The sequence below is a fragment of the Lygodium microphyllum genome, unplaced genomic scaffold, assembly GCF_053477565.2.
Source record: "Lygodium microphyllum isolate KBCC unplaced genomic scaffold, Lygodium_microphyllum_v1.1.10 scaffold_194, whole genome shotgun sequence".
Lineage (NCBI taxonomy): Eukaryota > Viridiplantae > Streptophyta > Polypodiopsida > Schizaeales > Lygodiaceae > Lygodium > Lygodium microphyllum.
Genome location: NW_028229677.1, coordinates 91,907 through 114,186, shown reverse-complemented (window position 1 = coordinate 114,186; position 22,280 = coordinate 91,907). Strand labels below are relative to the sequence as shown.

At 39.5% G+C, this 22,280-nt stretch overlaps 1 protein-coding gene across 1 annotated transcript; it reads left to right on the top strand.

The window, feature by feature from the left end:
• Window positions 1-1,507: 1,507 nt before the first annotated feature.
• Window positions 1,508-11,533, top strand: LOC148008306 (uncharacterized). Its single transcript, XM_087674324.1, has 3 exons — window positions 1,508-1,940; window positions 10,783-10,971; window positions 11,056-11,533. The coding sequence occupies exons 1-3, from the start codon at window positions 1,662-1,664 to the stop codon at window positions 11,149-11,151; spliced, it is 564 nt and encodes a 187-aa protein (XP_087530450.1). The 5' UTR covers window positions 1,508-1,661; the 3' UTR covers window positions 11,152-11,533.
• Window positions 11,534-22,280: the final 10,747 nt, after the last annotated feature.

The following is a 22,280-nucleotide window of genomic DNA, read 5'->3' as shown; positions in this document are numbered from 1 at the left end:
AATATATTGGAAATCCCATCCGATAGTCATGGTCATTTTTCTCAAAGTAGTACTTTAACCAATGCAAATGTATTATATTGAGATTGGAACAACAAGTTTGCACCATCCCCCCCTTTTTTAATTATAAGTTTTTACCGATTTCTTTTTTTCCTCTTTGTGTGGAGTTAAGAAGGCTAGGGATCCATTCTAAAAAATGAACTTCAAATTGGAATTGTAGTTCAAAGACTAGAGTACTATGCTTTCATATACTTGATTACTTGATAAAACATTAGGCATATTTTTAAAGCTAGTGTATTAAAACAATGACATTAAGTAAAAATAACCATTCCACCTACCTCTTGCATTTTTATAAAAAAGAGCATTTTTTTCCAAGTTCTTTTTTGAATACGACTGAGTGTTCATCTTAAAACTAGGATAAAATGATGTCATAGACCATCATAAAGCCATCGGGCATTAAAGAGTTAAGTCCAAGCAAAATTTTGTAGAAAGAGATATTTCCAATGACATCATAGCAATCACCATTGCATAATTCAATGTAATGAGTTGAAATTGACGGACTTAAAGTTATCAATAAGTACACATGATTATGGGCTGTAGTGAGTATGTGTAATTAAGCTAAAGAATAGGTAAGTTTAGCTGTAATCCTATTGCTTAAATCTACTACATAGTTCTTAAACTAAAAATGTTAAAATCAAACCATGATTAGAAATGTACAAGATTTAAGTGCCACTAAGCCAAAGAATAGGCAAGTTTAACCATGAATCCTGCTTAAATTGAGCACATGGTTCTTAAACTAGAAATGTTAAAATCAAACCATGATTAGAAACATAAAATATTTATGTTTAAACGTTTGCTAGCGTAAACAAACAAGCTAGACATGGAAGCTTCCTAGATTAGCGTTAAGAAATGTAGATCTGCATACAACCACCATTCACACGTGTGTCATGCACCCATCTAACTTGTTGAGTGAATCTCTAAACTGAAATACTAACCATATAATAATACGATTTCTAAAATAAAATCCTAACCATGCTTCGCAATACATTTCGATCCTAGCTATTTTCGATATTCTTTTAGCTTCACTAAGCCATTGAAAATAGCATCTACGCTTATGTCGACAGGCGCATGTGATTATATTACTTTGAATTCACATGCGTTTAAAACTTGGAATTGTAGGATACGACTTAATTCATCTTCAAGTTGATCCTAACATATAAAGATTTGATCCTTCGTCTCCTTGTTTTCACTTGGAAAAGGAAGCTTAGCAATACTATCAAAATTAGCAGAGAAAAAGAAAAACCAGCACAATTTGGGGCAGACTGCCCAGGCTATATATTATTATTATATATATATATTATATTATATTTATATTTATATGGTATATATGGTATACTATACTAATCACAATATTCAGTTCGTCATGACGTGTCAATGCACAGAGCGCACACGTGGACATACCACATGTCGTCGACAGGGGACGTCTTCTTCTTCTCCCTCTCCCCTTCTCTCAAATTCTACAGGCACTCTTACAGACGGGGGAAAAAAAACAAAACAGTCCCGCCCTAGCCATCGTCCAAGCATTCTAGTTTCCTTCTTTCTCCATCATCTCCCGTTCGTTGCGCCGGCAGAGAGAGCCGTTTCTGTGCACCACCGACCACCCCATGGCTGCTGTTGCGGGTGTTGCTGCAGCCCTGGCCTGCGGTGCTGCAGGCATGGCTCTTGTCAAGTGCCGTCCCCGGGATCCTATCTTTGAAGTTCAGTCTATCAAGCTCCAGGGGTTCAAGGTCCGGTTCTCCAAGCCGTTGCCTGTGCCTATGGCAGTTATCGATGTAGAACTTGTCCTCTACATCAAGGTTATCAATCCCAACGTTGCCCCAATCGAGTACACAAGCACTGCCATGGATATCTACTATCACGGGGATTTGCTAGGCCAAGCAAAGGTATGTGTCTCATGTGGCAGGGTGTTTTGTTTTGTTCTTCTCTCTCTAGGGGATTTTAGTACACACACATCTTGAGAGAGAGAGAGAGAGAGAGAGAGAGAGAGAGAGAGAGATTGAATTCATGGTGATCGGAAGGTCTTGAGTTCAGTTCTTGTATCTGGACAATCATCTAGGGGTAGTGAAAATCTAGAGAGAATTCAACTTGGGAGTTTATGGTTTGAGACCCCAATGATCCTTCCACTAAGACAACATGAAAATCAATAACGGAAAAATGTGATCATGGGGACTAATATAAGGAGAGGTCCTTAAAGTGAAAGGTTAGTCAGTGATGAGAGATGGCCAAGGGAAGCAAACATTGGTAGGCGAGAGTGATGAGGGTCAATTGAACTTGGGAATAGCCTACACTTCAGAAACAATTGTCCTACTCATACGGTACAACCTTAATGAGATAAGTGAACCCAAGAGAGGAAGTCATTTCTATAGCAAGTAATTATAATGTATACAAGGAAAAAGGCTGATCAACAGCATGCCTACAGTACATCTGAGTTTGTATGCAATCTCTTGTGCTAGATACATGTAGTATGCATGCTTTCCACTCTAGGACGAATCCAGAATCGTCGACCATGATGCCTCAATCCATGAACCAAAAAACTGGGACTGTCTGGCATTGCAAGGACCCATTTAGAAGAAAACTCCAAAGGTTCAGGTTCTTGTTTAACTATATGTAATGGTTGGAAAAGGGGGTTAGTAGACCCTTGTTGACTGTCCAAGCAGTGAGCTTGCTGACCAAACGACCTATTTACCTACCGTGTGTCCAACTTGTCTATTGCATCAATCACTTGCTTGGCTACCATGTGTGCAACTTGTCTATTCTATTGCATCAATCACTTGCTTGGTTACTTTTCATTAGAAGCTAGTGCTCACCTACTTGTGAATTTGAGCTTAAACTACCTTGGACAGTGCCTAATTTATTACAAGCCATCGTCCATGAGAAGGCAAGTGCATGGTGAGATTCTATATTTGAAGATGGTAGATACTATAAATGGCCTACCAATTGGAAACAAGGTTTTGGGTGGTTGATTGTTTGATGGAATAAATTGATGATATCAAAAAGCCATCTGCTTGAAATGGAGTTTTGTAAATATAGGAAGTTGAACTATGTGAAGAAATACCCTGACACAGAAACACAAATAACACCGTACAACAAAGCATAGACTGATAGAAAAACATAGTTAGGGTTAGAGTAACTCAAAGACAATGAACACGGAAAAAGAATGAAGTGATATGACTACTAAATATACAATGCTCATGCAGCAAACACACTATGCAGTGAACAAGTACTGAACCTCGAACTCCTGTATCTCAAGGATCAGGGTAGGGGTAATGAGATGGAGAGTGTGCCGTACTCTAAGTGGATCCTGAATCGTAGCAAGGTAGCCTTTGAGTATCGAACAACAATAAATGCAGCTTGTGTGGGATTGGATGTGATGCAAATAGCAGTTTAGAGAGAGAGCGTGTTGTAAATGCAATTTGAGGAGAGAGAAATGTTAGGGGTAAAGGCGCCTCTGCTTAGCTACTCGTGTATTACTACACTGACAGTATCCACCACTACATACTGCAGGTGGTGGGCGTCCGCCACCGTTACTTTATTCTTTATTCTTTTAGTGACAATTTGAATAAAGGAAGACTCGGTCACACATTGTGACTGTTGGAGTTTCTATTTGGTCTCTCTCTTTCTTGCTCTTGCTCTCCCGCCATAGTTTTTCCAAGTAAGCTTTGATACCAGTTGAAAGGTGAGAAGTTTGATGCCTTTATGCAGTCACAGCGCTACAACAAGAGTGCTATGGATCCGTGTCTTTATATGAAGACAACCCATGATGGCTCATTGCTTATTTTGGTACTTCATGTGGATGATATACTAATAGTAGACAAAGCTCATGATGAGTTGGATGCTCTTAAATCTCAACTGAAGAAGAGCTTTGAGATGAAGGATTTGGGACAGGCCTCTCACATTCTTGGTATGCGTATTAAGCGCGACAGGCATCAGGGACTACTCTACCTCTCACAAAGATAGTACATTCATAAAGTCCTTGAGCGTATCCGTATGCAGGACGTGAAGCCTATTGGCTCTCCATTACCTTCTTATGTGAAGGTTTTACAGGCCGATTGTCCATAGATAGATGAGCAGAGAGCCGAGATGGCCAAGGTCCCTTATGCATCACGCGTGGGCAGTTTGATGTATGCCATGATAGCCACTCGTCTAGATATTACCTTTTTCGTTGGTGTTGTGGCACGCTATATGGCTACACTTGGCAAGAAACATTGGGATGCCGTGAAGGGTATCATGAGATACTTGAAGGACATAACAGATATATGTATTTGCTATGGCAGCCAGGATACAAGAGTTGTGAGATACACATACTTCGATTATGTAGGACATGCATATAGTAGGAGGTCCACTTCTGGCTATGTATTCATCTATGTTGGAGATGCTCTCTCTTGGATGTCCAGGGTTCAGATTTGTATGGCTTTCTCTACCATTGAGGTCGAGTATGTTGCAACTTGTAATGTGTCCGCTTATCCACTTGTGGGACACGTCTTAGCAGCCCATCGGGAGGGGAGTCTAGAAAGCGCTACTTGGCACTCGCAAGGAATGTTATAGGGTTTGCGATCCAGGTCTTCCCGAGTCTGCCCCGAAGTAGAAGTATCCGGCCGTTCCCACTTAGGACCGACTTGAAGTCGGGGTTTCTTTCTTATCAGCCAAGTCTCTAGGAAGTAGCTAGCGTCAAGCTCCAGATGAACCACTTTGCATAGGAACAACAGAGTTGAAGCGGATTTATGCTGCACTTGGTTCATGGAGAATGGGAAACGAGAGGGATGCGAAGCTCAACCTCTCTGCCCATAAGGCATAGTCCCATTCCGCTCCCCTAAAACAGCATAAATCAGGATTCTAACTCTACTGACTCTAGGGCTTCACAGTTTCGTTATTACGTCTTTTGAGAAAAGTTCCCAGCTAACCGGGACCACCCTTCCGTAGGACGGACCCAAGTCACGTCCACCGTACTTTCCTCGATAGATTTAGTTGTCTAATTAGGTCCTACCACATTTGTGTGCGACATTTAAAATCAGCTTCATTAATTAAGCTTTTTAGGACACAGAGTTCGTTCACCTAATTTACAACACATACAAAAAAACAAAACAAGCAGTCCTTTTATCAAACAAGTTCCTTAACTTATCTTAAGTTAATCTTTGTCTCCTATCCATACAGGAGAATTATGTATCCCTTCTGTCCAATAGAAATACCCGGTCCAAATCTCATGGCACCGAAATTTCCATCCTTTATCTAGAATAGGATCTTCCAACGTCCCAGACGTTGGGCTCACGGGGATCTCCAACTCCATTCTGGACAGGCAAGGGGTGTCCAGAGCTCCACCTGACCCACAAGCGGTCTAGGAGTGAGATGCCATTTCCGTGGTTGGCCTTTTCACCACTCGACCATCGGCCTGTGAATCGAGCAGTGCCCTCTCGGGATAATCCGGGATGTGATCTTGGAGATGATTCATGCGTGCAAAATATCATTCCTTAATTAATCTAATTAAAATTCAAGCACAATCAAAGCAATCAGCCCTAATATCATATTCTAAAAAAACATTCATTTATTCCCATGGCAACTTGTCATTACAGATCCCTGCCATGCATTTACCATCAATACAAGCCTTGGAATATTTATCCAAATCACAATGCAACAATCCCTTGATTGAAAGAAAAACATTTAGGGTGTTGTTCAATCAACCAACCAAACTAATTGTATTTTTCCCAAACAATACAATAATAGGCGCGACAATAATTCCATCGCATATTTACTCTCCCCCTTGGAGCCAAAGAGTAGAATTTACTTAATATTCTCTCATTTAGCCTAAGGCATATGCTAAAGGTTCCAATACTATACATGACGTAAGTCCTATCATTCCAATGCAAATTAATCAATCTAGTAAGAGCATTTATGCCTCTTCTCTAAGTGACAATTATCTTTTAGCATTTTCCTACTATGCAACATTTTTTTTTCCTTGGCTTTATCTTCCTTTCTCCTAAGGCAAGGAGTTGCATGTCATCGATGTAAAGTTTACATAATCTCTCCCATGCATATACCGTGTATATGCATTTGCGGACTTTAAACAATATTATCCTCGGTAAAGATTAATCAAAGACTTATCGATGCTCAATACTTTAGTGTCCCATATGTTGCTTATGCTATGTATGGATTCATCACATAGCAACTAGGTGCAATTTAACTCCCTTTGATACAAGCACTTCACAAACTTTATCTTTGAATATTTGAGATGCGATTTATCCTTTTCAATGACCTATTCTAGCACCACAAGGTACGGAGCCTAATGCATCTCTTGCGAGCATTAAAACAAGCATCTATCAATTTGAAAATACATTACTTATGATCGGTACCGCAATTGGATTGATAGTGATGCCTTCGCCCGAAGCTCTGTTGTTGGTTCTAGGATTGTCATCCGCACGCGACATTCCTTGCTTGGAGGCCATCGTCTGCAAGTAGACTCAAGAGATTAAGAAGGTGGAATAGATTCGAGATGGGAGAGCGAAAGAGAAGATGGTTAAATCGAGGATCGAGATAGAGGGAAATTGTGTTGCCTCTCGAGGTAACTCTTCTCTCAAGCTCTCTCTCGCAATCTCTTGGAGGGGTATACTATCTCTCCCTTTCTCTTGCAGCCCCTCGGGGTCTCCTTATACTCTCTTGTGTCTCCCCATGCCTCATACTTATAGTGAATTAGAGAGGAGGAGATAAATTTGAGAACAAGAGTCGAGGGGCTCTTAGAAGACTCAGTGATCTGATGCTCAGATCATAAATCTGATGGTTGCATTGGCTCCAAAAGGGGGGTAAAATCCCAAGACACTTGATTAGAAAGCTCTTAGTTCACTCCTTTTTCTTTTCTCTGTTCGAAGTGCTGTCTACTGCTTGTAGACTGTGATCGCGGCGCGTACGATTTCGCAAATCACTTTTCTTTATTTTTCTTTTTATAAATTCTTCAAAACTAACTAAAACATCACTTGTCTTTTCTTTTAGATGACTTTTAGTTTTATCTTTTTAGGATAATATCTAAAATATAATAGTTTTTTTCTCCCCAAGAATCTAATATTTTTGGACCATTCAAACTATACACATTAATACTAGTAATTAATATGGCTCATAGTCCCGTTCACATTGTATTTGTCGTGAAGGGTGGCTACAGTCCTTATCAATCTGAGAAAAATGTCTGATTTATGACTCGATTTTTTAAATATATTTTTAATTGAATAAAAATTATTAGCTATTGATGCTAGTCAATTTTTACCTTAGTTAGTCTTTAGTTAGTAATCTTACTAACTTATTAATTGACTAACTAACTTTCGAACTAACCAACTAACTTTTATTGCGTGGAAATATTACATCCTCCCCCCCCTCCTTAGAGAAATCGATAAAAAAGAGCATAAGTAACACTTGATAATAGTGTTTTAGGAACTCCGCAAATACAAACTTTATGTGAATGTAAAAAAGAGAAAATTTTCTCTAGAAGAGATTCATTACTTGGGCCATATTGTATCCAAAGATGGGATTTGGATAGATTTAGAAAAAGTAAAAGGCTATTGTAGAATGGCTAGAATTGACGAGTGTTCATGAAGTTCGAAGCTTTAGGAGTATACTTTTATTATAGGGATTCATTAAATGGTTTGTAGTGATTGTTGGACCATTGCATAATTCAACTAAAAAAGAAGTGGCATTCCGATGGACCAAACTAGAAAAAGAAGCTTTTGAAGCTTTAAAGTTCTATATTAACAAAGAACTTTGTTTTGATTATACCTAATTTGTCGAAACCTTTCTTTATGGAATGTGATGCTTTACGAGAGTGCATTGGTGCATTCTTAAACCAAGAAGGCATTCAGTTGCTTATGCAAGCAAAAAGTTGTAAAATGTAGAAATGAATGTTATTACCTATGAAAAGGAGTTAATGGCCATCATTCAATTTTTAAAAGATTGGAGACACTATCTTTTAGGTGGAGAATTTCTCATCAAGACGGGTTTATAATGGAGAATTAAGTTATGTATTACTAAAGATTTCAGGCCTAAAGTAATGGAATAATATCATGCAGGACCTTTTACATGGCTCATTGTAGTATTCTAGTCACAATGAAGACACTCGAAATGTATTTCTTTTGGCCAAGTCTTGAATGAAACATTGAGCAATTTATCAAAGAATGTCTTGTGTGCCAAAAGATTAAATTTGATTACAAAAAGCTTGTAGGGCTTTTGTAATCATTACCAATTCCAAGCCAACCTTGAGAAAGCATTGCTATGGATTTTATTTTTGGCTTGCTAAAATCAGCAAACGGCAATGATGACATATGGACTATTATTGATAGGTTTAGCAGACAGACACATTTCATTCCAATTAAGAAGACTTTCAAGTCTCAACATATGGTTAGAATATTTATTCAACAAATCTTTATAAGTATTATGGGTTGTGGGTGATAGAGATCCACAAACTACTAGTCTCTTTTGTCGAGCTCTTTTTGAAAATTTGGGTATGAAGCTTACATTTTTTTCTTCTTATCTATCCTCAAAGAGATGGTTAAAGTGAAATAGCCAATCTCACAATATTGGATATGTTGAAATGCTATTGCCATGAAGCTAATCAACAATAGGAAAAGTATTTGCCTTTGGTAGAATATGCTTATAACAACACAGTTCATATTTCTACAAGTAAAGCACCATTTGAGATCATATATGGAAAACCACTCTTATTACCTATTATAAAAACCAAGGAGGAGATATTTCATACTGATGAGTTCATGCGTGATATGGATACACAGCTTTCGCCCAAGTTAGACAAGCTATTCAAAGATCTCAAGAAAAACAAAAGAAAGTTATAGCTAAGCATCAAAGGCAATTGATTTTACAAGAAGGAGATTTAGTGTAGCTAAAATTTGACAAAGTTCATCTAAGAAACTCTAATAAGTCTTCATCCCAAGTCATTAAGCTCATAACAAGAAATTATTGGCCATTTGAAGTTACTGAAAAGATTAATGATGTTTATTATACGTTACAACTTCCAGAGCATTGGATAATTCACAATGCTTTTCATATCCATGTTCCGAAGCCTTATGAAGGGCCTTCACCATTGGAACCTACAATAGAGAATATAGCTAAAGTAGATGAACAAGAGGAGATGCTTTAACCAAAGCAAATAGTTTTTCATATGATCAAGAAACAAGAAATAAACATTTCTTAAAATTCTCTCTCATTTAGGTTCTAAATGGATACCAGAAGAGTATCTTAAAGACTATCCAGAAATACTTGCAATATGAAGAAGCTGTAAGATCAGAAATTCTTCAAGAAACGTCTTAAGAATAAGACGAATTTCAAGAGGAAGGGATGTAACAAACCTTTTGTATATCAATTGTTACCAAGATATATTGGCTCAATGATTTCAAATTAATTTGATGCGTACGTACTTTAAAAGGTAATTTGTACTATTTGAGTGTTTTAAAATATTAGTAAATGTATATCTTTCTATTTAAGGATGGCCAATGGCTAGAACATTCTATAATTATACTTAGGTCGTCATTGATGAGATACTCGAGAGATTAAAATTTTCGTTGGACGGTCAAATTGACTAGAAGGCTCAGATGACTAAGACTTTTACACTCAAATAGTCACATTGACTAAAAGCCTATATAATGAGTGGTTTAGAAAGCGAAACTAGATACTCATGATTGAAGAAACAAACCATAAACCGGTGAACCAAAGCTCTCCAAAAGCTAAATTTGGCAACTCCTAAAATTTATGATATTACTATCTTTGAAAGTTGCTCAAATGGCAATTTTATTAATGTCAAAGGCTCTGGAATTTTACAAAAAATAATTTTGCCATCAACAACTATATCCAATTCTTAACCATTCGAGAGATTTTTAGAGTAGAAGGTTTGGAAGCTTTTTTCTTTAGAAAAGTCTGAAGAGGACGTGTCATATTGAAGAGACAAGTGTTCCTACAGTCATTTTCAGCAAATACTTGTCATTTTGTAGGCTATACTTTCCACTTTTAAGCACCCAAGCCTCGCACCTATATATTGGAGGTCTCTCTCTTCATTTGAAACAAGCTCTCATACTGAGATTCCAGCTGCATGCTTTGTACTCTCCTCTCTCTCTCTCTCATCCAAGAAACACTTTCTACTTAGCTTGATCTAATCCAAGCATTAAAGAAGAAAATCAACTTGCTGCCCGGAGTTTGCAGAAATTAGGGTTTCAAAACCTTGATTTTCAAAATAGCAGCAAATCAGCCCTTTTGTATATTGTTCAAGCACTTTGTGCCCATGGTTTTGTTTCAAAAAATTCCTAAAAAAGGGGAGGGGCTGGTTCCCCTCTCAACATGGTGCCGACTCTTTTTTCTTTTTGTCTCTTATCTTCTAATTTTCATGGTGATAATTGATCAAGTTGGTCAAGATCAAAGTATTGTCATTCTCAGGTTCTTCCTCGCACTTACATGTACTTCTACCTAGCTCCCCACATGTAGACCAGCCTCTTGGAGAGGGTAACTTTCTTAAGTGGTGTTGAGTCATCTACTAAAACCTCTGCTGCTAAGACTAATAAATATCATCATTCACATCCTTGCCTCTTCAAGAGAATGAGAACCCAACTGCCACCTTTTGAGAGTCTGCATCACTGAAACCGTGATGGACTTTCAGGCTGGCAGTTTTTGCATCGATGGATGTGTTATTTTGAAGATGCTGCACACTATCAGTTGGCATTGCTAATGGGTTTTTGTGATAATCTCCAGGTTGAAGCTGGAAGCCAAGAAGCCAAGAGTGAAAAAGTCATAGAAGTTCCTGCAAAGCTCGATGGGCTTGAGATGACCAAGAATCTGAAAGATCTAATTTCAGATGTTAGACACAGAGAAATGTCTATGACAGCTGTAGTAACCATCGAAGGGCATGCAAGGATTTGGAAGTGGACTCATGATTTTGAGGTCTACCACTTTTGCATATGAATGTAAGTATGGTTTTAAAAGTAGAAGCTTCTCCTTTTCAGTTTGGTGTTTTTATTATTGCAGGTGCATGTTACTAGCAACATCAAAGTGGATCCCATCTACCTGGATGTAATTGAGCAAGAAAACAAGGTGCAGTTGGAGGTTGCACCCATTGTTTGACTGTACGCATGATGGCCAATCCAAATTTGGCATGGCAGGGATTCCCTGTAAAGCAAGCAGTTCTTTGTCTTACTATCGTTTTTGACTGAAAGATGTCTCTATCTGACACTTCTCCCCCTGAAACATCCATGTATTTTACCACTTTTGAATGAGGCAACCATTCTACAAAAAGAAGTATAGTTTGTAAAGACAGGACTCGTCAATCTTAATATGAAGTGGTGGGATAAAACATCATACGCTGTACAGGTGATTTTTGTCACATACTTTTTAAAGACCATCAACTTAAACGGACAACATCACTTTTCTTGTCAAAAGGAAGCTTTCTTTGTAGAAGAACTAGTAGTATGCAGTGCTTCATGCATAATTAAGCACTCAGATCGAACATTCTGCCAAGGTCACATTGTTAAACATATGTTGGCATCTGTCTAGTTACACACAGATGGCAATTCATTTAACATGAATCTGTTGCCTGATCAATGAATGAGAGGCATGCATAGAAAGATTTAAATTTGTAATTAATGAGCTTCTATGAATTACGTAGCTAGGTCACCACTTCAAATTGAGTAATAGTACTCACTTTGGACTCCTTTAACATTAGTTGGTTTCGAGAATTATCAAGAATGCGCTACTATAAATACTTAGATGGCTCATCACTTTTTAAGATTTTCTAAGCAAGTTTTTGGAAATCTAAACTTATCTAGTTGTTTTGATTACTATTAGCAGGTTGGGCATTACTTACAATTTCCTGTATACATTGGCAGCTAGTCTGAACTTTCTAGTACGTATGGTACCCACCTTGCGACTTTTGCAATTAGTGAGGTAGCAGAATCATGAGCAGGTGGTTTGCATCATTGGATATGAGTCTCTGATCTGTTGAGCAGTGTAACATTTTCTAACACCTGCTGCTTGGCAATGTCCTCTAGCACCCTTGAAAAGAGGGGAGAAGATATTGCAATGAAGAACTATTGTTATCATGATTACTTGCTTCTACATTAATGCAGTTGTGTGCTATTCCACATTTTATTGTGGGGTGATTAATTTCATCGTAATGAGATTGATTGTTATATATAGAAGATAGGTTTTTCCATCTGTGTCCACGTTAAATGCATGATTTCAGTAGTCTGATTATAGTTAACTTGTTGAATATGGGTTTCACAGCTGATGTGTTTACCAGTCAATGTTTTGATACAAGCTGCAGGTTTCATAGCAACAGATGGCCCATATCTGATGTCCTTGCTGCACACTGCAATATGCTATAGATGAGAGGAAGAGAGAACACTGTTGATGTTCATGCAGAGTGTATATAAGCTACAGCAGAGGTTCTTTCTTCTGCCATGTGTTGACTAAATAGGGTTTCTCAGTATTTTACTTTTTACCTATGTTTCCAATTCAACACCATTTCTACATCATTGATCAAAACCTGTGATCTTTTTACAGTCAGCATGTGGCATCCCAAGCAATCTGCCATGTATTCTTTCACAAAGCCTTGCAGTTTTGTAGAGCTACATGATTCACGATAATGGACATATATTGTTGACATGGAATTGACTTCTATCTGTATTTATCTACACATATCAAAGTAGGAGAACGCCCTGTTGTGTGTGTTTGTGTGTGTGTGTGTGTGTGTGTATAAGCATGTATGTATGTATACGGATGTATATGTACTTGTATGTATGTATGTACAATTGGATTTGGATTTGGACCCAACAAGGCAACATGAAAATAGAGATCTGAATATCACATTAACATGCGCTTGAGACTTTGCTCTCTCTTTTCTCTAAGGTGCATCGATAAGCTTTTGTTGCATGGTACACATGAGCTCTTATGTTGGGTTGTGTTTAGATGAGGTGACTCTTGCAAACAAAAATGGATGAGTCAATTTTAGATGAGGGTACAGCTCAAGTGTATTGATATTTGGATCAAATCTCACGCATGATCCAGTCACTCATCAAGCAATTACCAATCGATTGGATTGTAAACAATGTTGTTACATCCTTGGACATCTAGATGGACACTAGTAGCATTGGTCATTACGACGAACCACCACAAGGTCCATTGGGGGGGTAGGCTACACCCACCCCATGGAACCCACCTCATGGGGTAACACCCACCTATTGGTGTTCCCACAAGTCTGCGACAGCGTAACACAACACGACACGGAACGCGGAAGTGTAACACGTCCTGGAAGGTGACAGGACATAATATCAAGGTAACATGGCGTGACACAGAAAACGCCCAATGAAACGGGGCGAAAAACGACGGGACCTTCTTGAGGCCTGATTATGTATTCCAAGATGCAACTAAGGCACAAGTATAGTTACAATAAAGCCGGTAGGCTTGCGGAGCTTGATTTCACGGGTGGAGCATGGAGCTATCAACGCGCATCACTCTCTCAAACCACGTGGGGTGAGGGAGCTCAAAGGAGGACTACCCTCATACACCTTCCCTTGAAAGAACTCAACATCCTCATCGAGCGAACAAAAACCATACTCCAAGCCCAAGGTGCAGTGATATGAGGACTCAAACTTCGGGAGCTAAACACGCCTAACTGTCAAGACGGTTAGTGTCTGCCCGCTAGACTCTTTTTATTTCAATAACTTCGGGGACCTTTGCCAACTCACTATCAAGTTGACTAGGGTCTACCTACTAGGTGCCATGCCCATGGACTTAATTACAAATGTGGAACATGGTCTTCTTAGACTCGAGAAAGTATCACCCAATTGACTCAATTTATATGTGTGGAGTGATTTGGACAAGCTAACTAGGAAGACATATAATATTGGACACCAGTTCCTGATTTACAATCACAGAATGGAGAATAACCAAGTTAAAAACAAGTCGTGCTCACTTGCAATAACAAATGGTTCTAACAGTACGAGTGTGCAGAAATTGCCAGTGGACTAGGAGACGAGGGGAGTAGCTCAAGAGGGAGCATGCCACGCCATGGATGCAAGGGCCCAAGAAGTGGCGCCCTGTGGAAGATGGCCCCAATTGGCTTGATCTGTCAATCCACGAACCAAGTAGAATAGATGGCCCCAATTGACCCGATCTATCAATCCGTGAATATAGTAGGAGAGAGCATTGAACCATGATGGAATGGCCGCATCTCTTTGTTTGCATGAGGCAGCATTTGACCACCACAAGGTGACCGCATACCTCAACTTGTGCGAGGTGCGCTTTGAAGACGCACCTCCCCTTGAAAAAAGTTGGGCCTGATATGCCTAAATCTTTTGAGTATACCGTCGACCTGCGAAGGTGGCACTTCTCCTTGCGCGTAAAGCGCAATTTGAAAGGGGAATGGCGGTTCCTTCATACTCGTGGCCACACGAGTTTCTCGTTGCGCGACTCTGATGTCTAGCAGCTTGAACCATGGCCTTTCATTTAGACTCGTGGCACAAGGAGTTCTTCATCCTTTGGATCTTCATTCGTTTGATCTTTGATGGGGGCACAGGATAAGTGGCCTTTCGTTTATCCTCCTGGCACAAGGAGCTTGCTAAATATCCATCATATGCATAAAAATTGCCCGTTTGTTTATTCTCCCACTGCAAGGAGTCTTCTACAGTATCTATAAAATATTGGCCATTTCTTTATCTTCTTGGCACAAGGAGTCTTCGAAGGTCTCATCATGGAAAATGGCTGTTCATTTATCCTCCTGGCTCAAGGAGTTTTCAAAGATATCATTGTGATGGGTAGCTGTTCGTTTATCCTCCTAGCTAAAGGATTCTTCAAAAGAATCATCGTGAAAATGAGCCATTCGTTTATCCTCATGGCTCCAGGAGTCTTCATAAATAACATCGTGATGAATAGTCATTTGTTTATCCTCCCGGTTGCAGGAGTCTTCACAAGTCTCACCCTGATTGTTGTCCGTTCGTTTATCCTCCCGGCACAAGGAGTCTTGATAGGTCGTTTATTTATCCTCCTAGCACAAGGAGTCTTGATAGGCCGTTTGTTTATCCTCCTGGCTCTAGGAGTCTTCATCATGGTATGTGGCCGTTCGTTTATCCTCCTGGCTCTAGGAGTCTTCAACATGGTAGGTGGCCGTTCGTTTATTCTCCTGGCTCCAGGAGTCTTCACCTGTAAAATGGCCATGCGAGTTCGAACTCGACTCCATGCCATAGGGGGGGTCAACTGCATGGGACTAGGCCTCAACTGCTGCGTCCACCATTTTGCACTCCACTAGAATCATGCCTTCTAGTAATAGCTCCGACACACAGGTCGTCTTTTCTTCAGCACACTCTTCTATGAGCACTCCATAGCACACTCTTCTATGAGCACTCCATCAGACATGTAACTGGGCCCGTAGGCCACTTCTAAACACATTGGAGACTCTACGACCACAGTTTTCTTTATACGCACCCGTGCCGTTACGAGTTCTTCAAAACTGCTCATGTGTATCTGAATCTGACCCGGAGGTCGTTTGTTCTTCCGCATACTCTTCAACGAGCACTCCATCCACCATGTAATTGGGCCCATTGGCCACTTGTATGGATATTGAAGGCTCCACGGCCATGACTTCGTTTATACTCGTATGTGCCGTCACGCGTTCTTCATACCGTTCTTTTGCATATGGCCCATCAGCCCATTCTAGTTCTTCTTCGCATGGCTCATGGTCATACTCTGCATAGTATGGCTAATAAGCCTCCTCAGTTTGTCCTTGCCACTCGCCGCCGTCAACTTCATATCTAGATTCACAGTACTGATTATAATAATCCTCATACTGCTCAGCATCTTGGATCTTTGGCATAATGCCCTTCTTGTTGAAACTGGTCATCTCCTTCTTGCCATCTCGGCTCTTTTTCATACTGACCTTCTGCATTCCAGTGACTAACCTTGCATTTCTTCTTCTGCATAGACATCACCAAACTGGGCTGTATAACATTTTTGCATGTCGCTCACCTCTTCAGTCTAGCTGTCTTCTCTCGAGTACCTCTCCTCGTACGTTCCTTCCTCTTCATCCACATCACCAAATTGGGCTGTATAACATTTGTGCATGTCGCTCACCTCTCCAATCTGGTCGTCTTCTCTTCAGTACCTCTCCTCGTACTCTCGCATATCTGCTTCCTCTTCTCTCTGATCCTTTGACTAGGGATCATCCACAACTGAATATGGATCTTCGGTTTCTGATTCCTCATCTTCCGACTCGCCCATGGCCTCCGGTAGCTGAACCATAACTTGGCCACACGAGTTCGAACCCGACTTCGTGCCATACTGAGGGTCACCAACCTGCGAGCTCGCACCTGGCTCCGTTCGGTCCCTTTTCTCCTCTCTTTGGGCCTCTGCCCATCTCAGCATAACCGTTGCCATGGCGGTCTTCTTCGAGACGGAACAGATCAAAATCCTATCTTCATCATCTTCATTCTCATCTTCATCTTCTTCTTCATCCAACTCCTCAGAGTCTTCTTCATCATCACTTGACTCCTTAGAGTCGTCTTCATCATCACTTGACTCCTCAGAGTCGTCATTGTAATCGCTGGAAAAATTGTTGCTCAAGCTCAAACTCGGCTCCTGGTGACATGGCTTGTCTTCATTCTGCTTCGTGTGGGTAGTCGGGGTCAACCTGGTTACCTGTGTCTGAGTTGAACATGGGAGGTTTATCTTTTGAAGCGTTGAAATTGGCATGCCGCCTATCGCAACATCCACACCATAGTCCCTAGCAATCCCTCTCGTCAAGGTGCTTTCATGATCGAGGGTATCCCAATCGCTCGTTTTTACAAAATAATCACACCATTTAACAATTTGGGCATTCAAAATTTTCAATGTTTCTTGGTTCATGTCCAGGTCATTGTAGACCTCATTGATGCGCCGTTCCAGATCCTCCGACAGCACCGTGCCAAGGGGCTTTTTACTCTTGTTGAGTTGATCCACCTTGGACTTACATAACTTGACTCTCAAAGACTCCATCTTCATGTAATCTACTAGGAGTTGCGTCTTCTCACCATGCATCCGTTTGATTTTTTCTTTTCTCATAGCAACCAATGATTTTCTCAGACTAGGCTCACTCACTCAAGGGTCAGCATGCACCTGCCGAGGAGTTCGCTCTGATACCAAGTGCAACGAACCACCACAAGGTCCATTGGGGGGTAGGCAACACCCACTCTGTGGAACCCGCCTCATGGGGTAACACCTACCTATCAGGGTTCCCACAAGTCTGCGGAAGCATAACATGACACAACACTGAACGTGAAAGTGTAACACGTCACGGAAGGTAACATGACATGATATCAAGGTAACACGGCACGACACAGAAAACACCAAGTGAAACGGGGTGAAAAATGGCATGCCCTTCTTGAGGCTTGATTATGTATTCCAAGGTACAACTAAGGCACGAGCATATTTACAATAAAGCCGGAAGGCTCGCGGGGCTTGATTTCACGGGTGGAACATGGAGCTATCAATGCGCATCACACACTCAAACCACGTGGAGTGAGGGAGCTCAAAGGAGGACTACCCTCATAGTCATAATGGTCATAAAGTGACCTAGTGCAAATGCACTAGGGGCACTTAAAGGTTGAGGGCAATCAATTGCTACTTACAGGACTGAAGGCTCTATTGTATACATTATTGTGTGATCACAATTATTGGACTTTGGCCAATAGGCCCACACATCTGCACATTGGGACCGTGTGGACTTGTGGTATGGAACAACTCTTGGGACATAACTCAATTGCTACTAGCCCCTATGCTTGGGGTGAGCTTTTTTGGCTCTATGGCTTAGAAGTTAAAAAGTTTCATGTCCATTCTTTTTATATTATTTTTCATGGATACAGCACGTATTCTATTTCATGTGCATATGGGACCCTAGGGGAATATTTCATTGGTATCAGAGCATTGGCCTACTATCTGGTACATGATATGATAGCGTATACAAAATCACTATTTACCCATGGAACCATGATGGTCCATGCTTGTCCGATATGCTTCTTATCTCATATAGGGTAATATGAGATGTTGCTATTGGTGAGACGTGCATTGGGGGGCATGTGTTGCAGGTGATGGGTTCAAGGTAGATATCTTGTCCAATACTTGTGTTCAAAATAGTGTTGGGTGGTGCTTTGCACAAATTTTTTTTGATGGTGCTAATGAAAGGGTTGCAACTCCAAGGCCATTGCAAATAACTGTTAGCAGAGCTATGAAGATCTTGTTGCATGAATAGGCATTCAAAATTTATTCTTGGTATTAGCATTGATATTGACATTTACTGTAATAATAAATGTTACTATTAATATTAATGTGTGATGTTTAACATTAACATCAATATTTATGTTTATATATATATATATATATATATATATATATATTACTTAGAGCTTTGCCTCGGGAAACTTGTACCAACTAAAAGGTTCCCAAGCCTATGTAGCACAAGAATGAGAAGTTTGGTATTTAAGAAATAAAGAGGTTTTTTCTTGAAAGAGGAGGGGGGTTATATTTATATTTTCTCTCTTTCTATCTCTCCTCTCTTTAATTGAACATAGGATATGAGCATGAAAAAAGGAAAGGTGAATCTTTGAAAGTTTCTCTCGGAGATCTTTTTTTAAAAAATTAGACATATAAAATGATCATATACTATAGAAGAGGTTGATTTTTATTAAAAAATCAATATATGGGATGAAATATAATTTTAATTGCTGAACATGTTCATACAATGTATACATACTAAAATTACAGACACATGCACACAAATAGGAAAAATACATGAACGTATCCATGTGTAGACATGCATATATATGTGGAAACACACATATATGCATATATATACACACAACATAGGATACGATCATAGAAACGGGAAAGGTGAGTCTTTGATATATATAATACACACTATAAAAAAAGTAGTTGAATTTTTTTAATAGTGTGGGGGTTGTGTGTGTATGTGTGTGTGGAGAGAGAGAGAGAGAGAGAGAGAGAGAGAGAGAGAGAGAGAGAGAGAGAGAGAGCCCTCAAATCAATAAGAGAGACAACTAGTAAGAGATGGTGAAGATATAGGAAAGTAGATAAGGTACGAGGGGCTTCAATATATGCCACTTGGTAGTCATAGAAGCATCCTCAAGGGGTTTACTATATGAAAACCTTCTATATTACACGCATTCAAGGCTTACTATATGAAAACCCTCTATATTGATTTGAGGGCTCTCTCTCTCTCTCTCTCTCTCTCTCTCTCTCCCCCCAACATTTAAAAAAATTAGATGTATGAAATGATGTTTCTTGATAACTTTTATAGTGTGAAATCATGGCATTTGAATGATTAAACATGTGTATGTAATGTATACATACTCTATTAACATCCATAAATGTATATGCATTGTTAAAAATGAGCTGATTTTTTTTAAATTGAGCATATGGATGAAGTAATAATTTTAATGGTTGAACATGTTTGTGCAGTGTATATATACTTGAAATCCACACACAAGCGCACAAAGAAGACTATAAAAAACACAAACAATACATCCACACTTACACATGTATGCATGCACACCTATGGAAACACATATGTACATGTATTTATACATACATCAACATAGGATATGATCATGAAAAGCGAAAAGATAAATATGTGTGTGTGTGTGTGAATTATATGAGTTTGTATGTGGAGGAAAAGAAGAAAAAGACATGGAAAGTGAAGGCCAATCGAGCCCTAAATCTATATAGGAGTCCTACAAATCAATGGTGTATGAGAGAGAGAGAGAGAGAGAGAGAGAGAGAGAGAGAGAGAGAGAGAGAGAGAGAGAGAGAGAGAGAGAGAGAGAGAGAGAGAGAGAGAAGTTTATTATCGTCCACCGAAGGCCAAATTATGACCCATGGGACCTTTCCGGATATACAATGATTCTCCTCCCCCATGGTAGGAAAGGGTAGCTATGGTGAAAGAACGATCTATGCAGTGTGGTTCTCCCAAAAACGTAACATGCAGGTGATGAGAGCCCCTAACTTCAATATAGGAGTAGTGGTCAAAAACTGGTGAAGTGGCCCATGTAAAAGGATATCAAAGTCAGCTCGTATGTGTGCATATGTTGAGAGAGAGAGAGAGAGAGAGAGAGAGAGAGAACTAGTAAGAGATGGTGAAGATATACGAAAGTAGATAAGGTATGAGGGGCTTCAATATATGCCACTTGGTAGTCATAGAAGCATCCTCAAGGGGTTTACTATATGAAAACCCTCTATATTACACACGTTCAAGGCTTACTATATGAAAACCCTCTATATTGATTTGAGGGCTCTCTCTCTCTCTCTCTCTCTCTCTCCCCAAAATTTTTAAAAAATAGATGTATGAAATGATGTTTCTTGATAACTTCTGTAGTGTGAAATCATGACATTTGAATGATTAAACATGTGTATGTAATGTATACATACTCTATTAACATCCATAAATGTATATACATTGTTAAAAATGAGCTGATTTTTTTAAAAAATTGAATATATGGATGAAGTAATAATTTTAATGGTTGAACATGTTTGTGCAGTGTATATATACTCGAAATCCACACACAAGCGCACATAGAAGACTATAAAAAATACATGAACAATACATCTACACCTATGGAAACACATATGTACATGTATTTATATATACATACATCAACATAGGATATGATCATGAAAAGGGAAAATATAAATATGTGTGTGTGTGTGTGTGTGTGTGAATTATATGAGTTTGTATGTGGAGGAAAAGAAGAAAAAGACATGGAAAGTGAAGGCCAATCTAGCCCTAAATGTATATAGGAGTCCTACAAATCAATGGTGTATGAGAGAGAGAGAGAGAGAGAGAGAGAGAGAGAGAGAGAGAGAGAGAGAGAGAGGTCTATTATCATCCACACAGAAGGCCAAATTATGACCCATGGGACCTTTCTAGATATACAATGATTCTCCTCCCCCATGGTAGGAAAGGGTAGCTACGGTGAAAGAACGATCTATGCAGCGTGGTTCTCCCAAAAACGTAACATGCGGGTGATGAGAGCCCCTAACTCCGATACACGAGTAGTAGTCAAAAATTGGTGAAGTGGCCCGTGTAAAAGGATATCAAAGTCAGCCCGTATGTGTGCATATGATGAGAGAGAGAGAGAGAGAGAGAGAGAGAGAGAGAGAGAGAGAGAGAGAGAGAGAGAGAGAGAGAGAGAGAGAGAGAGAGAGAGAGAGAGCCCTCAAATCAATAAGAGAGACAACTAGTAAGAGATGGTGAAGATATAGGAAAGTAGATAAGGTACGAGGGGCTTCAATATATATCACTTGGTAGTCATAGAAGCATCCTCAAGGGGTTTACTATATGAAAACCCACTATATTATACGCGTTCAAGGCTTACTATATGAAAACCCTCTATATTGATTTGAGGTCTCTCTCTCTCTCTCTCTCTCTCTCTCTCTCTCTCTCTCTCCCAAAAAAAAAAAAAAAGATGTATGAAATGATGTTTCTTGATAACTTCTGTAGTGTGAAATCATGGCATTTGAATGATTAAACATGTGTACGTAATGTATACATACTCTATTAACATCCGTAAATGTATATACATTGTTAAAAATGAGCTGATTTTTTAAAAATTGAACATATAGATGAAGTAATAATTTTAATGGTTGAACATGTTTGTGCAGTGTATATATACTCGAAATCCACACACAAGCGCACATGGAAGACTATAAAAAACACATGAACAATACATCCACACATACACATGTATGCATGCACACCTATGGAAACACATATGTACATGTATTTATATATACATACATCAACATAGGATATGATCATGAAAAGGGAAAAGATAAATGTGTGTGTGTGTGAATTATATGAGTTTGTTTGTGGAGGAAAAGAAGAAAAAGACGTGGAAAGTGAAGGCCAATCGAGCCCTAAATGTATACAGGAGTCCTACAAATCAATGGTGTATGAGAGAGAGAGAGAGAGAGAGAGAGAGAGAGAGAGAGAGAGAGAGAGAGAGAACCCTCAAATCAATAAGAGAGACAACTAGTAAGAGATGGTGAAGATATAGGAAAGTAGATAAGGTACGAGGGGCTTCAATATATGCCACTTAGTAGACATAGAAGCATCCTCAAGGGGTTTACTATATGAAAACCCTCTATATTACACGCGTTCAAGGCTTACTATATGAAAACCCTCTATATTGATTTAAGGGCTCTCTCTCTCT